The 24,604-nt window shown below is 44.1% G+C and overlaps 1 protein-coding gene across 8 annotated transcripts in view; it reads left to right on the top strand.

Annotated features, from left to right (window-relative positions):
* Positions 1–24,604, top strand: part of CHID1 (chitinase domain containing 1) — a 332,345-nt gene that overhangs the window by 33,680 nt on the left and 274,061 nt on the right. For 7 of the 8 annotated variants that reach the window (XR_012159318.1, XR_012159319.1, XM_073347176.1 and 4 more), the window contains exon 8: positions 15,668–15,760. The exons of the other annotated variant lie outside the window; for it this stretch is intronic. Coding sequence is in view for 5 of the 7 variants with exons in the window: in XM_073347176.1 (XP_073203277.1) it covers positions 15,668–15,760 (93 nt within the window). In the remaining 2 variants the exon portion in view is untranslated. The remainder of the gene's footprint in view (positions 1–15,667; positions 15,761–24,604) is intronic. 8 annotated transcript variants of the gene reach the window in all.

The following is a 24,604-nucleotide window of genomic DNA, read 5'->3' as shown; positions in this document are numbered from 1 at the left end:
AAATATGGTGGGAAATGCAACCAGTAAGAGTTGTAGACATAACTAGTTACCCTATTTAGCAAAGATTCTTATAGTTTTTTTGCTGTAGCTTTTTTTTGCTTGTAGCTTTTTGCCGTACAGTAACTCCTCACTTAACGTTGTAGTTATGTTCCTGAAAAATGTTACTTTAAACGAAATGATGATAAGCGACTTCAATTTCCCCATAAGAATTAATGTAAATAGGGACACACACAGTATACATTTTAAACAATTTAATATAGTACACAGTAATGATGATTGTGAAGCTTGGTTGAGGTGGTGTAGTCAAAGGGTGGAAGAGGGTGGGATATTTCCCAGGGAATGCCTTACTGCTAAATGATGAACTAGCATTAGGCTGAGCCCTCAAGGGTTTGTATAGAATCAAAGAATCTCAGGGTTGGAAGGGACCTCAGTAGATCATCTAGTCCAACTCCCTGCTCAAAGCAGGACCAATCCCCAATTTTTGCCCCAGATCTCTAAATGGCCCCCTCAAGGATTGAACTCACAACCCTGGGTTTAGCAGACCAATGCTCAAACCACTGAGCTAGGGTTAACACATTGTTAATGTAGCCTCACCTCTACAAGACAGCAGGAATGGAGGGAGGGGAGACAGCATGGCAGAGAGAGACAGAGACACACAGCGTGTGTGTGTGTGGGTGTGTGAGTGAGAGAGAGACAGACACACACACGCACGCATTGCCTCTTTAAGTACGCTGAACCCACTTTAAGTACATTGCTCTTTTTAAGTAGATCAACAAGTTGAGACAGCAGCTGCTGCCAGCAAGCTCCCTCTATCCTGAGCCCTGTCCTGTTGTCCACCCTGCTCTGTGGAGATGACCTGATCATAGAATCATAGAATATCAGGGTTGGAAGGGACCCCAGAAGGTCATCTAGTCCAACCCCCTGCTCAAAGCAGGACCAATCCCCAATTAAATCATCCTAGCCAGGGCTTTGTCAAGCCTGACCTTAAAAACTTCTAAGGAAGGAGATTCCACCACCTCCCTAGGTAACCCATTCCAGTGCTTCACCACCCTCCTAGTGAAACAGTTTTTCCTAATATCCAACCTAAACCTCCCCCACTGCAACTTGAGACCATTACTCCTTGTCCTGTCCTCTTCTACCACTGAGAATAGTCTAGAACCATCCTCTTTGGAACCACCTCTCAGGTAGTTGAAAGCAGCTATCAAATCCCCCCTCATTCTTCTATTCTGCAGACTAAACAATCCCAGTTCCCTCAGTCTCTCCTCATAAGTCATGTGTTCCAGACCCCTAATCATTTTTGTTGCCCTTTGCTGGACTCTCTCCAATTTATCCACATCCTTCTTGTAGTGTGCGGCCCAAAACTGGACACAGTACTCCAGATGAGGCCTCACCAATGTCGAATAGAGGGGAACGATCACGTCCCTCGATCTGCTGGCAATGCCCCTACTTATACATCCCAAAATGCCATTGGCCTTCTTGGCAACAAAGGCACACTGTTGACTCGTATCCAGCTTCTCGTCCACTGTCACCCCTAGGTCCTTTTCCGCAGAACTGGTGCCTAGCCATTTGGTCCCTAGTCTGTAGCGGTGCATTGGATTCTTCCGTCCTAAGTGCAGGACCCTGCACTTATGCTTCTTGAACCTCATCAGATTTCTTTTGGCCCAATCCTCCAATTTGTCTAGGTCCCTCTGTATCCTGTCCCTACCCTCCAGCATACCACTCCTCCTAGTTTGGTATCATCCGCAAATTTGCTGAGAGTGGAATCCACACCATCCTCCAGATTATTTATGAAGATGTTGAACAAAACCGGCCCCAGGACCGACTCTTGGGGCACTCCACTTGATACCAGCTGCCATCTAGACATGGAGCCATTGATCACTACCCATTGAGCCCGACAATCTAGCCAACTTTCTACCCACCTTATAGTGCATTCATCCAGCCCATACTTCTTTAACTTGCTGACAAGAATACTGTGGGAGACTGTGTCAAAAGCTTTGCTAAAGTCAAGAAACAATACATCCACTGCTTTCCCTTCATCCACAGAACCAGTAATCTCATCATAGAAGGCAATTAGATTAGTCAGGCATGACCTTCCCTTGGTGAATCCATGCTGATTGTTCCTGATCACTTTCCTCTCGTGTAAGTGCTTCAGGATAGATTCCTTGAGGACCTGATCCATGATTTTTCCGGGGACTGAGGTGAGGCTGACTGGCCTGTAGTTCCCAGGATCCTCCTCCTTCCATTTTTTAAAGATTGGCACTACATTAGCCTTTTTCCAGTCGTCTGGGACTTCCCCCCGATCTCCATGAGTTTTCAAAGATAATGGCCAATGGCTCTGCAATCACAGCCGCCAAATCCTTGAGCACTCTCAGATGCAACGCGTCCAGCCCATGGACTTGTGCACGTCGAGCTTTTCTAAATAGTCCCTATCCACTTCTTTGTCAACAGAGGGCTGGCTACCTACTCCCCATGCTGTGCTGCCCAGCACAGCAGTCTGGGAGCTGACCTTGTTCGCGAAGACAGAGGCAAAAAAAAGCATTGAGTACATTAGCTTTTTCTGCATCCTCTGTCACTAGGTTGCCTCCCTCATTCAGTAAGGGGCCCACACTTTCCTTGGCTTTCTTCTCGTTGCCAACATACCTGAAGAAACCCTTCTTGTTACTCTTAACATCTCTTGCTAGCTGCAGCTCCAGGTGCGATTTGGCCCTCCTGATTTCATTCCTACATGCCTGAGCAACATTTTATACTCTTCCCTGGTCATTTGTCCAATCTTCCATTTCTTGTAAGCTTCTTTATTTATGTTTAAGATCAGCAAGGATTTCACTGTTAAGCCAAGCTGGTTGCCTGCCATATTTACTATTCTTTCGACACATCAGGATGGTTTGTCCCTGTAACCTCAATGGCGATGGGGTAAAGGAGTGGGGGGCAGGAACAGGGTGAGAGGTACACCCTGACATTAGCCCGCTGCCCCTGCACAGCAAGCAGGAGGCTCTGGGGAGCAGCTCCAAGGCAGAGGGCAGGAGCAGCACATGGCAGTGTGGGGAGGGACTGCTGAGCTGTCTGGCAATTGATAGCCTGCTGGGTGCCTGCCACACAGGGAGCTGATAGTGGGGTTGCCGGTCTACCCTGGTTCTAAGTCCCCACCAGCTAGCTCCAACAGGCTGCTCTTTCTGCAAGCAGTGGACAAAGCAGGCGGCTGCCAAACAATGTTATAAGGGAGCATTGCACAACTTTAAATGAGCATGTTCCCTAATTGATCAGCAACAAAACAATGTTAACCAGGACTACTTGATACTGTATGTATTTTAACTCCAATCCTAAAGCTCATTAAAGTTCTAATAGCTCTCATGACTTGTACACTGGTACCTTACTAAAATTACTTAGTATGACAAAGTCAGGCTGGATGGCTGCAAGAGGGTGGTGGAATTGGGTATGTTAGTCTTAGGATGATAAAGGCTCTTTTCCCTACAAGCTGAGAAGGGGGATACCTCAGGTCAATTAGGGACACCTGAGTCCAATTAGGTGCCTGAGGGCTGTCTGAGACCTTTTAAAACCCCTCCTCTGGTGAGAGAGGGAGGAGAGGAGACAAACTGCTGCTGGGCTAGTGGAGTTAGAGTAACTGAGTCTCATCCCAGCTGATTGGCACAATTAGAACAAGCAGATGGACAGAGGGAAAAGGAAACAGAAGAAATAAGGGTCAGGAGCAATTGGTTGGAATTCCATTTATGGGGGCAGATTCAGCTTCGCTCTCTACCCCTTTCTCCTCCTCCTCCACTTGCCTGTCCTCCTAGACAACAGCTCTGAGTCCTGGACCCTCTTGAGGCTCTTTAGAACACAAGAGCGGAAGCAGGGAGATAGGCTTCACTAGGGTGAGAGGCTGCTCTCCTCCCCATAGGGTAAAAAACCAAAAATGAGTGCCTGTTTAGGGGAAAGACTGATACCGTGGGGCCAACAACAGGTCATCCCCCCTCAGCAAGGGGGCAGGGAAAGGTATCCCCTCTTGTTTTGTGTTTTGTAAACTGATTTATTTTTGTATGGTGGAGGAGCACTCCTTGGGCCTGCCCCGAGTCCTACCTTGAAAATAGTGATAAGCAAACATGGGGTGGGGGGGGGAACAAACACTGCCCAGAGTGGGGCTGGTTTACCCCAGGTCCCTCCACTTGCCAAAAGGGAGAGTGCTAAGTCTGGCGAGATAGAGGCGGTGCCTTGCCACATTAGACACTCCAGTGCAAGATATACAGTAAATCTGGCCATAGTTCACTAGGGGTAAGGAACCTAGTAAGCAAAGGATTTAGCATGCAAAACTACTCATAATTAGGACAATGATTTCAACACAAAATTGGCCCACATTTCAGCCAAGCTGGATTAGTTGGTACAAACCATGTCTTCCAGTAAGGTTTTTATTTGAGCAAATATCCCAGAGAGACGCATTTTCTTGATAAGTAATCCTGAATTTTTCTGGGACTAGTACAACTGTTTTTGAGACACAAACTTTTTATTTGTCTATGTGGTGGCACTCTAAGGATAAAATGTATAATAGCCTTGAGTAAGTGTCCCTATGGCCTTAGCTGCTTTCAGGATTTGCCGCTAACTGTGCATATCAGAGGGGATAGTAATGATAGTGCTGCATCTCTTGTCTTCCTGTTTTTTTGTGAAGGGATCCTAGAACTCTTCAGTGATCCAGTGTATGTGGCATGTCTAGTTTCAGGAATTTAGGGATATGTTTCTCTGTAGCTAGAATTCCAAGGTTAAGGATATTTGACAACTGACTTAATTCAAGTTCTTCAGTTTTCTCTCCAGCAAATAATTGCTACCTAAAACAGCAGCATGGTCCAGTAGGTAGAACTCTGAAGTAAGCATCTGAAACATTCAGCTCAGCCACTGATCTTGTGACCATTGGCAAGTTCTTTCATCTCTTTGTGCCTCTGTTTTCCCTTTGATTGTATCAGTATAGATAGTAAGACGGTCCCTATCCAAAGAGCTTATATTGTGTGTGTGTGTGTGTTCATATGCCTAAAACAATGGGGCTTCTCGGCACTACCATAATACAAATAAATAATTTTGCAAGCTTAAATGCTTGATGTTTGCTTTGCTTAGAATCAATGTCTGCATGGCTTATTGTCATGGTTACGGGGTGAACTGGGCTTTGGACCTCTTTAGTTCCTCTCAAGTGTACCCCATAGGTGACCAGCCTGCTTTCTCCACCTCACTCTGGGTCCAAACAGGCACTCCCACCCCCTTTTCCCAGCTGTGTTAATGGGATCGACCCAACTGCTTTTGTTGGGTGTGTGTGAGCCCTGTTGCTCCAAGGACCTATGATTAGCGATAGTGGTTAAAGTGCCAAAAAACCAGCATCTTCAAAAAACAAAACATTTATTTATTTATTTTATTCATTCATTTATCCAAAGGTACAAAGCATGCAGAGAAAAGAATAAAAATGATAAAGGTCTCTAATTGCATATTTCCCCTTATGTACACCTTAATCTGTCCTTACAAGCATTTACAAGTTCCTCTGAGCCCAGCTGAGCCCCATCTCTGACTAGGAGAAACAGGCAGTCCTCCTTGCAGCATGGTGTGTGTGTCCTTGCCAGACTATCAGCTCTCACTGAGAGTCCCTGGCAGCCTTTCTTAGCTTACCTGAACCCCATCCGTTTTCTAGGCCTGAGGACCTGTAATGGCTTAGTGTTCCCTTTGATCTCTCTTTTCTCAGCCTTGGCAAAAGGGCTATGTCACCAGCATTGAGACCGAGGAGTTGCCTTTTCATGGCTGTAAATCTAGCTGTTGTGTCTCTGTGTGTTGGGATGCATCTTAGCTAGGCCATTGTACTTCCTTTCCTTCTTGGTTCCCCTAAGACTCCTTTTTTACTGTAACTCCATTGCAAATAACTCACCATAAACACAGATGTATGCACCATACTAATAAAAAAAGACATTTCCCAGTTCATCACGCCTTACTCATTTCTGTAAACTCTTGAATCTAGGGATGTCACTTTAAACTAAAGCAAACCAAACACCACCACCTTGTCATCAGTAAGAGTGCAAGAAGTGTGGAGTTCTGATGAGTCCAAAAATAGCTATTTATAAAAAGCTTGGAGTCTCCTTGCTCTTCTGAAAAGCTGGTTGAGGAGAAAGAAGGTTGCTGGTGCACTAGTTTGGCCACACCAAGGCTTGAAATTCTGACTGCTCAAGTTCCCCTTAAATCATGTTTTCTGTTTATCTCTTATAAAATGGACTGAACATGGTCATCTTTAATTTATTTTGGAGAGCAAAAAGTTAATGTAAATATTCCAATGTTGGCTCAAGCTGTGGCTATTTGCTCAGAGGTCCTGCCCCTGTTTAGCCTATTATAATCTTAAATCAGTTCCTTCAACTCTCAGTGACTTTTACTCTTTGCCTGTGCATCCCAAGACTATATTGGTTTTTAGTACACTTTGAACCTTTTTTTATCTGAAAAACTTGAAGCGAATTGCCTTTAAAGGGGCCACTTCTATTTTCCTATAGAAAAGAAAGCACTGTTCTAACTGAAACAGTTAAGTTAAATAAAATCAGATTAAAAAGGTAAATTGTGAAGTAAACGTTGTACAGATCTGCATTTGTCCATTTGGTGTGCAAACTGCCTCAATTCAAGGGTACAAGTTTTACCTGCAAGACCCAGTGTTTCCACAAATGACCATATGATGTAATACAACATTCTTTCCACAGCATGCCCACCTGCTACTTACTTGTGAACTAAGGATTTTCTTTTCCTTCAGTCATCCTGTGCTCTTTATGCAAACTAGCCTCTTGCAGCACTCACTTGGTGCCTATTTACATGCTTGTGCTGAGAACCGCTAGAAGCAATTAAAAATGGGGGGGGGGGAGGGATCTTGCTAATCTCCTATTCTTTTCAGACTCCTACACAGCAAGTAAACTCCTGTTTCTGTTAATGAGTGGTTATTTTTACTCTGCGTTTAGTCTTTCTGCAGAACTCTACAGTACAATGGACAGATCTTTGGTCTAATACTAGATTCTTTTTCTTCATGTGAGGTAGGGAATGTGGAGGAAAACCTAGTTCTCTGAAACGGTAACTGTTTCCATCAAGAGTGACTCCTAATTGCAGTCTTTCTTTATATCACTCAACAATAGTAATAACAATAGTGACAGGCTTGAGGAATAAAATGCCACAAGCTTCTCATCCTGTAGCATTTAGCTTGAGAAATGTAACAAGGTAAAGATTATTAAGAGGGCAGAGTGGCACTCTTTTCTGTGTCTCTATTCAGGCAGTTGCTTGCAGTGTCACTGGACAGATTCTTTCACTAATCTGTTAACCTAAAAATTCACTACTTTTTTATTCTGTTCTTTTCCCCAAAGGTCCTGAATTAGTTTGTTGTAGAGGCCTGAATATACCACTCAGTGTCAAACTAGACTTGGAGATTCCACCATGTGTAGTTTATTCCTCTCATTCAGGCAGGCATTTGCTGATAGATGGCATCACCAGCACACGGATGTTGCCTGGAAAAGATGCTTTTCTTATAATGTGCTGCAGGAGCTTGGCTTCCTTCAGGCATCTTATTAATTGTTGGTGGGAGTAAAGCAACAAAAACCTGTGCTGGCAGTTCCATCCTTCAGGTTAATCCTTGGAAGAATAATTATTAATCAAAGATTTGCCATAATGCACTCCAGTTTCCTGGTATTAACTAGGGAATGAAGTGGCATGAAAGGACCATTTCTTCTTTAAGTAGACAGCTTTATTCTGTCCAATTTCCCAGACAGGTCATTAATTTCAGGGAGTACAGACTTACCAACCTTATAGAAAGGCTAAAGTTAGAAACTTGCTGAGTTTCAAAGGGTCACATAAGTATAGAGGAGGACGTAACAGGCTTCTGATAACATGCCCCATGGTAGACTTCAAATATGCTGAAGTGAAAATACTGTGCATTAAGACCAACTGTGTATTCTAAGGTCCGTGTCCTTATGAACTAAAGTAATAAAGAAAAATCTCAGATGCCAAAGTGTGTGGACAGATACTTAAATTTTATAGGGGGCAAATGGAGAGTTTCAAACTGTGGATATTTAGAAAATAGACCTTCATTATACCAGGGATAATGGAAGCCTTGGAAGAGTAGGGAAATGGTAGGTAGATTCTTAAAACTCCCAATGCTTTAGAGGCATCTCTGAAGTTAAATTTGACAATGGTGAAATAGATCATAAATATTTAATAAAGTCTTTGCATAAAGACAGATTCTGTTCCCACCACACTGTACCTCATTATAACTTTTAAAATGGGAGACACCAGTTTTTCTTTCAAAATTGTCAGTGGTAATATGGGAAAATACTGTTTTAAGACACTGAAGAGCACTATTGGGATACAGTAAAGTTTTAATTTATAGCATGCTGTAAATGGACTTTTACTGTTTGGGGAAGATGAGAGAGTGCACACTTGATTTAAATAATCTATCTTGGTTGACAAATGGGAGTGTGCCTAAATGAAGTCTTTAAGCGTTCATCATTAATCCTGTCTTCTTCAGTATAAATCTCTCATGGGCTAGAGAGATGGCTTGACAGGTTAGTGGGACAGTTTGTAAACCCTGTTTTTTGCACATGAAGCTGCAACTCTTTTGCTGTTACTTTCCTCCCCGACTCGCCATAAGTCATTTTGATCTGTGCAGTGAGGCTCTAACAAGCCCAGTTGCTTGGGGCCCCGAGATGATCTGACATTTTGAGGAAATCTGCAGTGGCATTACTCAGCTTTTTTATATAGATAGGCCAAATGTTTAGGGGATCAATGGTCAGGTAAAACTTTGAACATGAAGACGCTAATAATAATTTTTAATCAAGATTTTCTAAAAGATGCTTTAGAAATTATTTTGGGGATTTGCTATGCCCTGTGCTCTACAGGAGGTCAAACTAGATGATCACAGTTGTTCCATTTTGGCCTTAGAATTAATGAATCTATGAAAAACTAACATGACTTTAAAAATCCATTTCTTCTGCTCTGCAATGGCAAATAAAAATGCTTTAATCATAATCACCTGGTTATTGCAAGTTGTCACTCCAGGACAGGGTTAAGATTGTTTAGGTGCCTTAACTACCTTTCTTAACATATTTGGAATTGTTTTAGTGTAACCTTAATTCTGAATTTCTAGGGCTTGTAATTCTCCCTAAATAAAGTATTACAACTTCTCTGAAATGTTGGCCCTTATATTACTGCTACAAACTGGCAGGCTGTGACTCCATCTTAATGGTGGGGGGAGAGGAGGAACCTTGATCGATGGTATTTTGCCAGCACTTGTAATTTAAGTTGATAACTCAGGGTTCTGGTTAGTGTTCCAGATGCTGACTACCAAATAACAGCAGTGATTTAGACCACTTTTTTCCATGTATTGGGCCAGGAGGCTGCAACATTCCCTCATAGATCCAGACCTAAGTATGTTGCTTTGTGCCTTCCACATTTGAAGACTGGATTTTACTGCAAGGCACTCTACAGGGGGTTACACCCAGTGATGAGCTGCCAAAATCTTAACAACCGGTTCCCTCCCCACCCACGAGGAGGTCGTGGCCCACCCCCACTCCCCGGGGACTCCTGCCCCATCCAACCCCCTGGCGTTCCTTGACGCCCATCCCCCTGGACCCCTGCCCCATCCAACCCCCTCCCCTGTCCCCTGACTGCCCCCAGAACTGGGCAGGAGGGTCTCGTGGGCTACCGTAGTGGGTGCCCACCCCACCCCTAAGAGCCAGAGGGACCTGCTGGGGGCGCGAGTTGAGGACTCCTGGCAGTGCTTACCTGGGGCAGCTCCCAGGAAGCATCCAGCAGGTCCCTCTGGCTCCTAGGGGCAGGGGAGCGTAGCTGGGGGGGAGCAGGGGGAGCAGCTGCTCCCCTCACTGATCACATCAAAAGTGGAACCTTAGGCGCTGACTCTGTGGGTGCTCTGGGGCTGGAGCACCCACAGGGAAAATTTGGTGGGTGCAGAGCACCCACTGGCAGCTCCCCGTCCCGCGCCCAGCCCCAGCTCACCTCTGCCTCCTCCCCTGAACACGCCACTCCACTCTACTTTGCCACCCGCCTCTCCCCCCCGCCCTGTCTTCCCACGAGTCAGCTGTTTGCGTGGGAAGCCTGGGAGGGCGGAGGGAGGTGGAGGTGAGCTGGGGTGGGAAGCGGTTCCCCTGAGCGCCTCCCGCCCCAGATTACCTGCTGCGGCGCGGGTAGCCCTCCTTGCATCCCCCCAACACCAACTCCCCTCCGCTCTGCCTCTGCCTCCCTGGTCCTGAGCACGAAGCCACTGCCTGCTTCTCAGCCTTCCCAGGCTTCCTGCACGAACAGCTGATTCGTGGGAAGCCAGGAGCGGGGGGGGGACGGGACGGAGAAGCAGAGCAGGGCGGTGCATTCGGAGCGGAGGTGAGCTGGGGCCGGAGGCAGGGAGGGGCGGGTAGCTGCCGGTGGGTGCTCTGCACCCATCAAATTTTCCCCGTGGGTGCTCCAGCCCGGGAGCACCCATGGAGTCGGCACCGAAGGCGCCACTTTTGGCCTGTAGTTAAATTTAGAAGTCCTCATAAATATAAAGGGAAGGGTAAACACCTTTAAATCCCTGCTGGCCAGAGGAAAAACCCTTTCACCTGTAAAGGGTTAAGAAGTTAAGATAACCTCGCTGGCACCTGACCCAAATGACCAATGAAGAGACCAGATACTTTCAAAGGTGGAGGGGGTGGAAACAAAGGGTTCTCTTGGTCTGTGTGTTGTTTTTGCCGGTACCAGAGCAGGAATGCAGGTCAGAACTCCTGTAAAAAGTCAGTAAGCAATCTAGTTAGAGATGTGTTAGATTCTGTTTTGTTTAAATGGCTGATAAAATAAGTTGTGCTGAACGGAATGTATATTCCTGATTTTGTGTCTTTTTGTAACTTAAGGTTTAGCCTAAAGGGATTCTCTGTTTTGAATCTGATTACCCTATAAGGTATTTACCATCCTGATTTTACAGAGGTGATTCTTTTACTTTAATTAAAATTCTTCTTTTAAGAACCTGATTGCTTTTTCATTTGTTCTTAAGATCCAAGGATTTGGGTCTGTGTTCACCCATGCAAATTGGTGAGGATTTTTATCAAACCTTCCCAAGGAAAGGGGGTGTAGGGTTTGAGGGGATTTTGGAGGGAAAGACGTTTCCAAGCAGGCTCTTTCCCTGTTATATTTGTTAGACGCTTAGTGGTGGCAGCAATAAAGTCCAGGGACAAAAGGTAAAATAGTTTGTACCTTGGGGAAGTTTTAACCTAAGCTGGTAAAAATGAGCTTAGGGGGTTTTGCATGCAGGTCCCCACATCTGTACCCTAGAGTTCAGAGACGGGAAGAAACTTTGACAGAAGCCCTTTTAGAACCGGTTCTAAAAGGGCTTCTAAATTTAACAACCGGTTCTAGTGAACCGGTGTGAACCTGGTCCAGCTCACCACTGGTTACACCTCTACATCCATTTGGAAGTGGAAATTAAAAGCACATAACTCCAGGATTTAGGTGACGGACAAGGCGCTGATTTTTCACAATAAAACAGTAAATGATCTGGGACTTGATTACCTGATGGATCAACTCTTCCGCGTACCACACTGCACCAGTTATTAGGTGTCCGTGAGCTGCAGCCCCTCTGAGAACTGCCGGCAAGGTGTCCTACGTGGGAACCCTTTCGCTTTTGTATTCACTTGCATCATCCCCCATCTCCCCTACTCCACCAGTATATTTGGTTCAAAACTGGCCAGATTTAACCTCTCCGCTATGCTGCAAAGTCCAGTTGTCTTAACAGGTATTTGGGGGAGATGAGGCAGGTACGGGGGATTGAGATGTTTTGGTTGGTAGGAATATAAAAGGCAGGAGCTTCTGACTTTTGTGTGTGAAGATGTGGCGGTAATGTCACTCTTGGAAAGGGTGGCTACAGCTTGGAGTAGGGATTCTCTTATGCTGTATTTAAATCAATGACTTGTTTTGACAAGATAGTGGTGCTCAAAATGTGGAATACATACACTGAGGGATGGGAAAGGCAGTTCTTACTCTTCCAGAATGAGAATGGAGATGGTAAATATGGCAAATGAAGAAAACTGACACTCATGATTACTTGCAATCTAGTAAAAAGAAAAGGAGGCCTTCTGGCACTCTGCTCAAATGAATTTGTTAGTCTCTAAGGTGCCACAAGGCCTCCTTTTCTTTTTGCGGATACAGACTAACACGGCTGCTACTCTGAAACCTTGCAATCTAGTGTTTCCCTCTGGATGGGAGCGGGAGTATATGTAAGATAGTGACAAGTGGAATGGTTCAGTGGTATTTCAGTGCAATGTTTTGCCCAGAGGCAACCAGGTCTCAAGTAAACTCCAGAGGAGTGGGGATGCTGCAGAAGCAGTGTGCTAGGCTCTTGGGAGTAAAGTAGGAATGTCCTGTTTGCCACTCCAGAGGCAGTTTTAGCCATGCTGTCTGAAAAAGTGCTGAGATTTTCTTCCTGCATATAACTGTGCAACAGTAGCCAATCTACCCCCAAGTGAAAATCTTAACTATAGAGAGGATGATTGACTTAAAAAAACAAACCAAAAACAAAAAAACATGTGGGTGGGGGAGGGAGGAGTGGATTCCTCCCCTCCCATCATGCAGCTGGAGCAGATTACTCTACACAAAATTAGTCTTTCTGGGACTTCAGTTCTAATGTAACCTAGTAAGTGGAATGAAGTTTAGGATTGCCGTTGCTAAATGACCTGCCTCCCACTCGTGTACCTTCAAATCGTAGGAATCTTTTTCTTGTTCAACGTAAGCGAAATAAGTAAACAGGCACCATCAAAGTGCCTCTTGTATCAGCGTAATTTAGGTTTGATTCCGGCAATAACCATTTGGCACCACAATTTCTAGAAGTCTGTGTTCTTAGATAGTATTATGGTTGAGGAATTTTCTTTTTCCTCTGACTTGTTCACTGTAGGTTTGCGGTGTAACTATAGAGACTTTAAATTCCCTATTCAGCTCATCTGCCTGCTTCCACCTTGCCTATTGCTAATAGGGAAGTTGACTTTGTTTTGATGAATCCGAAGACTTAAGGAACACACACAGAGGGACAGTATTTAATTTGTGAAGTGAAAGTAATAAAGGACTCTGCTTGAGCTGCTAAAAGTCATTTAACTTAATTTCTACATCTTATCTCTATGTAGTTTACTGATAAATCATCCACTTCACCTAACAGTGAGAAAATTACAGCATAACTTCAGTATTAGAAGATTCTTTGACACTGCCTGTATAGCTGATTGATCCTTGCACTCAGTGTTCCATGGGAGAACTGAAGAATAAAACAAATGTATCTGCAAAACAACAGTTCTGCTTCTATACGTGATAGCAGCTTTCTAAAAGAGGATCTTTTAAGGGTATGTCTAAACTAGAAACTTAAGTCGACCTATATTAGGTTGATTTACAGCCACTGCAGTAATTACTGCAGTGGTGCTTGTCTACACTACCCTCCTTGGGTCAGTGGTTTGCATCCTCACCAGGAGTGCTTCACACTGCCTCTTTTAGGTTAGTGGGGGAGCTGAGAGCCCAGGCTCAGCTCCGATGGCAGCTGACCTACAGGCTCCCGGGCTCCTGGTGGGCTGCCACCCCTCTGCTCATCATTTGCTGCTGGGAGCTGTGGAGGGGAGCCATCTGGGGCTTCTCAGCGCCCCGTTCCACAAGGAGCTGGACTACCAACGTTCCAAGCGTCACCTTAACTATACTGATGTGAGTCTTATGTCTCTCGTGGAGGTGGAGTTGTTATGTCAGTGTAGTGGGACACTTATGTTGGTGGGAGCAAGGCTGTAGTGTAGACACTGATTTTATTAGGTCAACGTAAGCTGCCTTACGTCAACCTAACTGTGTAGTGGAGACCAGGCCTAAGAGTTTACCTGTTTCTTTAACTTTATTTTCCACCTCACACTCCTAGTGATTCATTTATAAGAAATGGCTGTTGTGGAAACCTTTAAATTGTGCCACAATAGAGGGTGATAATTTCAGGTACGGCAGGGTCAGTGACCTCTTTTGAAACAAAAATCTGCTTTTTGTGCATACAGAGTGACTTTTTTAAAAAAAGTACAGAAAATATATAGGTAGAAAGGTTTCTAAAAACATCCACGTTTTCTTGAGGCCTCAAAACGCTTTGAAGATTGCATGGCTTGCTGAAGGCATCTTCACATATTCCACTAACCTTAAATTCACCAGTACAATGACCATCTGAATCTGTTCAATGGCTGTCTGTTCCAGAACAGCATTCAGTTTTATTGCTTGGCTTAACTCTCTTCTTACTGAACATGAACTGAAGGGATAACCCCTTCTGATGAAAAAAGAAAAGGAGTACTTGTGGCACCTTAGAGACTAACCAATTTATTTGAGCATAAGCTTTCATGGGCTAGAACCCACTTCATCAGATGCATGGAGTGGAAAATACAGTAGCAGGTATATATATACACAGTACATGAAAAGATGGGAGTTGCCTTACCAAGTCGGGGGGTCAGTCTAATGAGACAATTCAATTAACAGTAGAATACCAAGGGAGGAAAAATCACTTTTGTAGTGGTAATGAGGGTGGCCCATTTCAAACAGTTGACAAGAAGGTGTGAGTAACAGTAGGGAGAAATTAGTATGGTAAAATTAGTTTTTGTAATGACCCATTCACTCCCAGTCTTTATTCAGGCCTAATTTGATGGTGTCCAGCTTGCAAATTAATTCCAGTTCTGCAATTTCATGTTGGAGTGTGTTTCTGAAGTTTTTTTGTTGAAGAATTGCCACTTTTAAGTCTGTTATTGAGTGACCAGGGAGGTTGAAGTGTTCTCCGACTGGTTTTTGGTCATCATAACCCTTGATGTCCATCCCCTCCACTTTGGCTTCCCAGACACCTACCTCACTCCCCTGTAGAGTGTCCAAAATGCTGCTGGTGACTCCCTCATCCCCCTCACCACATCCCGCCCACCAGGACCCCTTCACTGGCTTCCCTTCTCTGCTCTCGGCCCTGCCTGCTCCCTCTCTTGCTCTCCTCACTCCATCTATGCTGCATTCCCACCACCAAGGTCCTCCCTTGGTATTCTACTGTTAATTGAATTGTCTCATTAGACTGACCCCCCGACTTGGTAAGGCAACTCCCATCTTTTCATGTACTGTGTATATATATACCTGCTACTGTATTTTCCACTCCATGCATCTGATGAAGTGGGTTCTAGCCCATGAAAGCTTATGCTCAAATAAATTGGTTAGTCTCTAAGGTGCCACAAGTCCTCCTTTTCTTTTTGCGAATACAGACTAACACGGCTGTTACTCTGAAACCCTTCTGATGAGAATATAGTTGATACACATACGCACACCAATGTCTTTGTGTTTCAGGAGCTGCCCCAGGGGAAAATTCCAAAATGTACATTTCAGCTGAGAATTTACATGTGAAAATGGAAAAATTAAAATTACAACTAAAAATGGCAAAATTTTAGCTCCACTATAACCGACTATAAGTATAGGAGTACCTCCAGCAGTGTTGTACACTTAATGATGCTGAAAAGGGGCATGCCTTGACAAATCTGCCTAGAATGTTTCACTTGCTACAAATCTTCGAGATAGGGTGTACTACCTGTTACATGTCTTTACCTCGAGTTTTACTTTAAAATGACTCATGCAGATACCCTGCCACATCTATTGCCTGTCGCCTAACAATGTGTGTGTATTACAGGGAGCTGATTCATTTGCTCACTCACCTCTCGGAAGCTCTCCATGAAGCCCAATTTAAGCTAATACTGGTCATCCCACCTGCTGTCACACCGGGGTGAGTACTGCATTGATGGGGGAGATTCCTAATGAGAAATTCTACTTTGTTCTCTCATCAACAATAAATTGAACAGCTTTCTCAAAACTAAGTGTGGCTTGCAGGAGCAGGAACTTACTTTAGTACGATGCCTGTGATCACATGGTTTTGCACATCGCGCTCTGTGTATTCTGAGACACTAAGCTCACTCACATTTTTTTTTCTCAAAATAGCTTGGATTAAGGTCTCACACGGTGCATCAGCCCAAAATATCAGGGCAGAACTGCCTGGAAAAACAAAGCAGACACATTTGTGAAACTTTGTGACTCATCACCAAGAGTGGGATAGTATGTGAGAGTCTTTAAGGCTTCTGACACACTTTCAAAATGTCATAAATGGTGTTTAAGAGGCGGGGCTAGGGGAAGGTATGAAATCTATGGTAACTGAGCTTTATTTTGCTTTGACTTTCACGTGCGTGTGAAATGCATCTAGTACCTAGCAATAGATACAGCATGGTCTTGCTATATATACAGTCAGGCAAAGTAAGGACTTGGCCTTAATGGCACTAATAGCTGAGAGACAGAAAGTTGACTTGAAAAGATCACACAATACAAGTTCACCAGTTTTACAGGAACTTCTGATTCAGCTGCAGTAAAAAATTGTCGGTTTCTATCTTTCAATAAATATTATAGGGAGGATCTTTACTTCCTAAAATGTTACTCATTCAAAAGTGGAAGCCAGTCACCATGGTGTAAACCAGAATGTAAATTTCAACAGATCTGGAAGGAAATTGGTCTCCCTTTCTTATTTTCGTGAACCTCAAACCCTCTTAAACCAGTGTCCACAAAAGCTGTAATCTTTAAGTACTGCGCGCGTGTGCGCGCGCACACACACACACACACAGTGAGAGCAAGAGCGTGCATGCTGGAGACCGTTGGGCCAGCCAGACTGACCACGGTTGATGGTATCACACCAGGTATTGTGAAGTGAAGTTCCCAGATCTGGCTCAATCCTTGTGAATCTCTGGGGTGGTGCCGGGTAGGGTCAGGGTATGCATACCCTTTGCATGGCAGTGAAGAGTATGAGAGCATTGTGTGCTGGGGTGGTTTTGTCTAGCTGACGACTTGGCCAAAAAGCATGTAATGCCACTTTTGACTATAACGAATGATAGAAGGAAGGTCAGATCTCTGCGAGACTGACATTTTGCACAGAGTCAAAGCACTTTATGCTCAGGTTTTGGCACTGACAGTGTATATGAAATGCCACTAACCGTTCCAAGTCTGCATGTACTGTTTCTATCTGTCCCTATGGGCAGCCAATATAACAGCAATATTTATGTATCTCATATGATTAATTTTGACTGCTAGGCATTCTGGATTTTAGATATACTTAGTCATTAATTATTTATCTGAATGTAAATGACTAAAACTGATGAAAGTTGGGTACTAGGTGGTTCTTGGCATTGGTAATAAGATTGAGCCTTTATACCACACAGTCACCAGCTCAAATTGAGACCTAACTCCTTATGTACGCTCCAAAATTCCACTTGCATACTGCCGCCAACATAGGTATTTTGGTAGAGTGCATTCACGTTTGGCAGCCTCTGCCAGTGCAGTGTGTCCTCACAGCATCAGGTGGTAATGGCAAAAGATGTTTATCACTCTGGATAGACAGCTGTTTCTCTCTCTTCTCTCTACCCCCCCCCCCCCCCGGTCTGTTGCACTACCTTGTGGATGTTTTTTGCTGAGTATTTTGGGGCTGCTGCCATTGATACCATCACTTCTCTAGGGAATTACAGGAACTTGGGGACAAATTTCTACAAATCACTCTGTTCCCTCCTATAATCTACTGTGTTTTGTGCTGTTTTTCCATCTCACTGCCAAAAACATGGATGCCACACAAATCACCGGAGAAGCTGACCAGGTGCTGCTGGAGGGATGAGGTGGACAGGCCATCTGTTGCTTTTGAGTAGCTTGAGACCACGCTAATTACTAAGGCCACTGCAAGTTCTGTGCTGGTAAGGGAAGCTTTAAGACACATCTTGCAGTACCCAGACAGTAATTTAGCTGGTTTATCAATTTATTTTTTGGGTGGGGGGTTCCACATCTCTATATTGTAAGACACAGGAAATCTGGGTTTTTATTAGGTACCGCTTACAAGAAAGTAAGTGCAAGGTACTGTCCACACTCAACTGCATGACTGAGAGGTTGCAGTTGGTGTAGCCTAATCAGTTCTCATTATTGTCCACTGGAGCTAAATGAAAGGATAATGCTGTTTGGGGGGACTGGAGTTTTGAGGAGAGGGGTGTTTGGCCTGAGCTAGAGTTGGTGCTGAGCGCAGTAGGTTCTGAGCTCAGCAATGCCTAGGGATGTCAATTAATCGCAGCTAATTCAAAAAAATTAATCACACTTTTAATCAAACTGTTAAACAATAGAATACCAGTTGAAATTTTACAAATGTGGGCCCCAGTATCTCATGCTCTTGCCAGGTGGTTCTCCGTGCTGTGTAGTAGCTGCTGTGGAGTTGATCTTCGGGTGCTTTGATCCATAATATGCTCTAGCAGCCGAGTCTGTTTCAACAGCTGCAGTGTGTCTTGGTGCATCTCTTTGTCTGTATTTATCCCCTCCAGCATATGCTTCCTCCATTCACCAGTCTTACTTGCTCCAGACTCAGCACTTTGCACCAATTTGGAGACTGTCTTCCCTGTCAGTTTCCTTTTCCTTCTTATCATGCTTAGGCTGTCAGCTGGTGTAAAAAGGACATAGTTTTAAGTATACTGCCATTGAGGTCACTGATAAAGAGAGAGAGAGAGTGTTAGGTGTGGGGTGGGGAGGTAGGACAGAAGATAAGTACTTCAGCTCTGTACTTCTTCCCTTGGGCTGTTTAAAATAAACAAACAGGTTCACAATCGCTACTCCTTCTTTAATTTTTAACAGTACACTTTCAGGTGTAGTAAAGACTGCGACACTTACTACAGGCAGTCATGAGCCATGAGGATGTATTAATCATGAGGGCAGAGACGGGAACTGCTTTAGAGTTCTGGCTGTCACCTGGAGTCATGCTTCTGAGCTCTTCTCAGCAATGATACCTGAAGAGGTCCTTACAGAGTGTTGTGGGAAGATTACCTATTGTGGTGGGAGAAACAAAGGCAGCTCTGCCTAAAAATGTCCTAGCAAAAGTTAAATGCTAATTGCTGGAAAAATTCCGTGATGAGCCAGTGGACTGAAAAGTTTCATATGCTAAAGTAAACCAGCTTCTTCAACAGCAGCACAAGTGCCCTGTGACTGCTGGCTAGTGAAGTTAGCCTGTCCAAGCCAAAACCTGAGCTGATCACACATTTTCACCTTCTTTGGGGTTTTTAAAATGTAACCCGGGTCTGTAAATGTACACACTTGGACGTGCTTAGTAACTGCTTTCTCTGAAAGATCTGTAAGTTGTATGTAGACTTTCACTTTGAAATCCGTGGAAGTGCTCTGTTTTTGTGTCCATTAAATGTGGCTTTCTGTGGGTTTTAAGCAAGCATTTTCTGTAAAAGTATGTATTTGGTAATGCTTTTTGGCTGTTTTTACAGTCTTTTTGACTGCATATTGCATAGTACAGCCACTTCATGCTTTTAAAATAAGGCAGCTAGTTGAAGACAGACTTCCTTTGGCCCCACGCACAATTGGTCACCGTTTTGATGGGGGGAAAGGTGTAGCAAAGTGTATTTGGGGGACCTAGAAAAGATAAACAAAATGGCCTGCATTTATGGGGAGTCCTATTAAATTGCACCTACCGGAGTCCACTTCCTCACTGATTAGCTCTGCGGGTCCAGCTCGGACTTGAAGAGATCTTGGCTATCCCAGCACAATCTGTATCCCCGTTCTCAGTGATCTCCTGGGTTGCCAGTTCCAGAGGGTCTTCCCCTGGAGTCTTCGGGGTGTCCAAAGTCTCAAGGTGTTGGTGAGATCCCCACTCAGTATGCCATCAAGCTGGTCATCATAGGGGCAGGTCTTGCAGGCTCTGCTCCTTTGACTTAGGATAAACCTGCTGCAACCCCTCCTCCTTTTCCTATTATTGATCCTCATCTCTGCTGTACCCCATGATCTCCATGGAGTTTTGCGGTGTCAGCGTGCCCATCTTTATTCTGGTGGGAATGCTGCAGTTGTTGCTGCACACCTTCCTCTCCCCACAACCTGAGGAAATCTAGGACTTCATTCCTGGGTCATGCAGCAGCAGGTGGGTGAGCTGGAGTCATGCTTGTAGAAATGGCAGAAAATAGGCATTTCCAGGGCTGGGGATTTTAAACAGGAGGAAGACTTCCAGTCACAGTGACTAGAGCCCTGCGTGGATACAAAATGTGTATCTGCACCTGATTTGCAAACATGGACTGTGGATAGCTGCATTCACAGATCTAAAGCGGATATCTGCAGATTTGCACGGCTTTAACTAGGCAGCAGAGTTCAAAAGCTCAACCAGAGCAATCATTGCTTGTTGCTAGAGGACTGCTTACATCAGTACAGGTACTTCTGCTTCCATGCAGGCATTGTGCTTGTAGAACTATACTGACAGAGGGCTTATATTGCTCACCGAACTGGTTTAACTTGAGCGTCATAAGTGGTTGAGGGTTTCGTTGGCAGGACTCAATTTTAAGTATGGAAGCATACAATAAAGTGCTGACGCAAGGAAGGTTTTTCTGGTAAAACTTTATAGTGTAGATCAGGCCCCTATAACTGAACATCACTTCTGGCAGTGACTGCATGAAATGAAGTGGTCTGAACGTAACTTCTAGTGAGACAAATTGCTGTGTCTCTTCTGGATAATTCTTAGTGCTGACATGTCACACAACAGCGCAGGAAACTATAAAAACTTCTTCAAGAATATATGCTAAGAAGACAGGTCCTGATGATTTTATCTCTGATTCTGCCATATACTTCCTTTATTATATTAGGCAAATCCTACCTTTTGTCAGCCTGCCTTTTTGCACCTGTAAAATGGGAATAGTATGTCCTTACCTCAGAGGGGTGTTGAAACATAATGTTAAAAATGTTTTCAGTTCCAGCAGTTCTGGTTAAATGAAGAGCAACAACAGGAAAGGTCTTCACTTTTGTCTGCAGCTTTCTTCTGATCTTTCATACGAAGAAGTTCACTACTGTTCCTGTGAGCCAAATTTCATCCCATTTGGTAGTTCATTTTTTAAGGCAGTTTTCTACTGTGGCTAATTGTTGTCTGTTACAGATTAAGCATTTTCATTTGCTCTAACATTTTTGTAGCATTTTTCTGCAATGGATTATCAATCATTTCTCTACAAAAATGCTTTTCATTAGGCTAATGCATGCTTGTAAAGATCTTAAGTAATTGCTGCCAACTATGGATTATAGTAAAATGCTTTCACTCCTTTGTGTCGTAAACAGAGTAGAGAATCATTAAAGCAATAAGATTCCTATTCCCTTTTAGTAGTTATCTGAACTGGGTCCAGTACCACACTCTGGATGGACACACCAGTATGTTGTGATTGGATCCAACCACTAAATCTCATGTGTTTTAAGCCCCTGGGTATAAACAGTGACTGATCATTGTTCCTTGGTCTGGGTCTCTGGCATGCTCCCATTGCAGACCCAGTGTCTGACATTGTTCTTGGGCAGTGAAACTGCCCTCCTGTGCAGGGCAGTGTGGCCGGGTGGCAGGAGTCACTAGGGGCTGCCCTCCCTTGCAGGGCAGTGTGGTCAGGCAGCCAGGCAAAGGGAGTGGGCTGCCACCGAGGAGTGGATTGGCAGCTTGGGCAGGGTGATCCAGGGCCTCACTATTCCACTGGGTGCCAGCCCAGGGCCCTGTCAGTTGCAAGAGTATTCACTACTGGGATCCATCCAAACAGGGGATCCAGCAGGGATCCATCCAAAACATGCTGACCTGGTTCATGATTCCATTGCCAGACCAATGTCTAGTTCCCTTGGGCCACTTTCTACCTTGCCTATCTTCTCCATAGTCGGCAGGTTCTCTACTTCTCCAGGGTAGCTGACCAGCAAAGTTCCTGGAGACGCCTTTCCCTTGGAGGCTTCTGTGGGCAGTCTTGGTGTGCCTGGCCTCTGTGGTCTGGGGCACCGATAGCTCCTGGGTGCAGGAGCTTGCAGCGCACATCCTCTCTCCTCAGCTGTCAGCCCAGACTGAGCTGGATTGCTCCCTTTTATACTGGTTTCAGAGTAGCAGGCATGTTAGTCTGTATCTGCAAAAAGAAAAGGAGTACTTGTGGCACCTTAGAGACTAACAAATTTGTTAGTCTCTAAGGTGCCACAAGTACTCCTTTTCTTTTTGCCCTTTTATACTGTGGCTCCAGTAGGAGCCTACCCAGCAGGGGCAATGGGGCATGGCTTCCTCAGCCCACAGTATGGGGTTAACCCCTTCCTGTCCAGTGCGGGACATGTATACCCCATCACACCTATCCATAGGAAGTTACTTAAATCCTTCTCCAACTAGTGGTGGTTCATGCCTAGAAGAATGAGGGTTCCTATCTCTTTAACAAGCTAAAATATATCCTGTGGCTGTACATATAAAATGTCTGTAATAAGCTGGCTTGCCTATGGGCTGGAGAGCCTGGTGCTAAGCCAGCTCTGGTTACAAGGTGAGTACCACCTGAGAGGAATCAAGTTATTAATATAAAAGGCAACAGGAAGCTGTGTGGGGGAGAGAGTAGCTGAGACAGCCATAGGCTGGAGGCCTGGCAGGATGCTCAGGAGACTCTGTGGAGCTGGGGCTGGTGGAAGGAGTAGCTCTGAGAAGCAAGTTTGGATCCTGCAGAGCCCTAGCCAGATAACTCCTGTGAGCAGGAGTTAAAGAAGGGAAGATGAACTAAAAAACTGTTTTGGACTTTTGAGTTTGTTATTTGACTCTGTTGCCAGCCTGATGTGAACTGGTGGAATTAAAGGATTGAGCTTGGTAGGTCACTGGAGACTGGGTGAGTTCTTAAAGGGAAATAGAGGCAGGACAGCCACAGAGGCAACCCTAGCCATGAGGGGGCCCTTGGTGGGCAGTAAAGGCCACCGTACTACTTTAAACGCCTTTTGAATCCTATGATGTTCTTGGTCTCAATGACACCTCGTGGCAGTGAGTTATTCCTTAAGCTAATTATGCATTGTGTAAAGTGTTTCCTTCTATCAGTTTGAAGTTTGATTTACCTTTTAAATTTGATTGTCAGATGTTAAAGGATCCCAACATTGATATAATTGTTTTATTTGGAACTGTAATATGGTCAAATAACTTAGATGACTAACAGCTTCTACACAGGTCAGGAATATGCTTTAGTTTCGCCGAAGCGTCTCAAACTCTGACCTCTTTTCTGTCGAAGAAAACTGCTTGTTTTGGAATTGGTGTATTTTCTGCAGCTCGCACAGTATGAATCTGTTGTCTTATTTTTCTTGGACTGAAAGTTGGATTTGCAGGATACAATATTCATTAATTGTAGAAGACCTTTTGAGACCAAGATAGCTTTGCCCTTTGAACATGAGAGCCAACCATTTAACTTGTTTAGTTCTTCTCTAACTATAAACATGCAAAAGAGTCTCACTTCTCGAGCAACTGAAAAATAACTATTAGTTGGTATCTTCCAATGCCCTAAGACTTGCTGTAGAACATCTAGAATAACAGCACTCTGCACTAAAAGTGCAAGAGAAGGTTTGTCATCCACTGTCATAAATACTTAAACTTTTTAAAAATGTATTTTATACAAAAAAGGAAAAAAAAATCTCCTTTTTAAAAATTATCCGAGGGAGCAAAACAAAGGAGCATGAAGATACATCAGAAATACCAGAATGCAGAGAATTTTTTTAGCAAAGAAATAACAAATGGGATTCCCCTTCTCTGTAGATATCACCATGTGCAACTACTTGCCAGGCAAATGATATGTCTTGTTACTTTGTAGAGATGAATATGAGTATCTCTACTATGTAGGCAGCATAGCCAAGTAGCATATTCATTGGGGTAACATGAAAAAATATGTAAAGTGGGTAAAAGTTTATTTTGCCATATAAGGCACCTGGGTTCTATTTCTGGATTTTCCAGAAGTGAATTTGAGGACTTTGATAGACAGCAAAGATAGGGCTTCCTGGAGTCTATTCTTGGCCCTGAGAGAAGAGAGCCATCTGGTGGCTGAAGCAGTGGATACTGACAGGATAGCCAATATGTTTGCTAATCCAAAACCAATGTGGCTAAGAGGATGGGACTGGGTCTGATGTTTTAGAGTTGGGAATAGAACCCTGAAGTAACTGTATACAACTTTTTTATCCACAAAATATGGGGAACAATAACTACCTATCCAAGTGATAATTAAAATGCTGATAAATTGAAAAGTCAACTGCTTGACCACACTTTGTTTCATTAAGAAATGTATTTGAGATGCAATAACATCAGTCGGGTTTATTGCACAATGTTAATAATAGTATAGTACAAGAAGATAGGCTCAGTATAATTCCAGTTTCCAGGAAGTGCATCTTGTGCAGTGCATCATCCAGGTTAAATTCACCTTACAAAGAAGGTGTGTTCCCAAAGTTACACTCCCAAAGCTATGCTGTTAATACCCATCCTGTTTACAAATAAAAAGGTATTGTGTGAATGCATCATCTGAAACAAGATTTAACCAATCGGCTTTCTACTTTGTTTTTCTGGTACCATGGCATACCCCTTATCTCTTTGTTCTGAACAAAGTCATTCCAGGTACCAATGGACATGAAGACACCTCCTGGGTTTGTACCAGGTAGAACAATTATATATCTTGTCCTTTTCCTTTGAGTCATTCCAGTACTGGCCTGTGAGAGTAACTCTCTCCCTGTTTGAGTGGTAGCCATGTTAGTCTGTATCAGCAAAAAGTACTCCTCGTTCTCTCTACCTGTTGCT

This window comes from Lepidochelys kempii, chromosome 6 (assembly GCF_965140265.1).
Source record: "Lepidochelys kempii isolate rLepKem1 chromosome 6, rLepKem1.hap2, whole genome shotgun sequence".
In the NCBI taxonomy this organism is placed as follows: domain Eukaryota; kingdom Metazoa; phylum Chordata; order Testudines; family Cheloniidae; genus Lepidochelys; species Lepidochelys kempii.
This window is presented reverse-complemented; position numbering and strand designations above follow the sequence as displayed.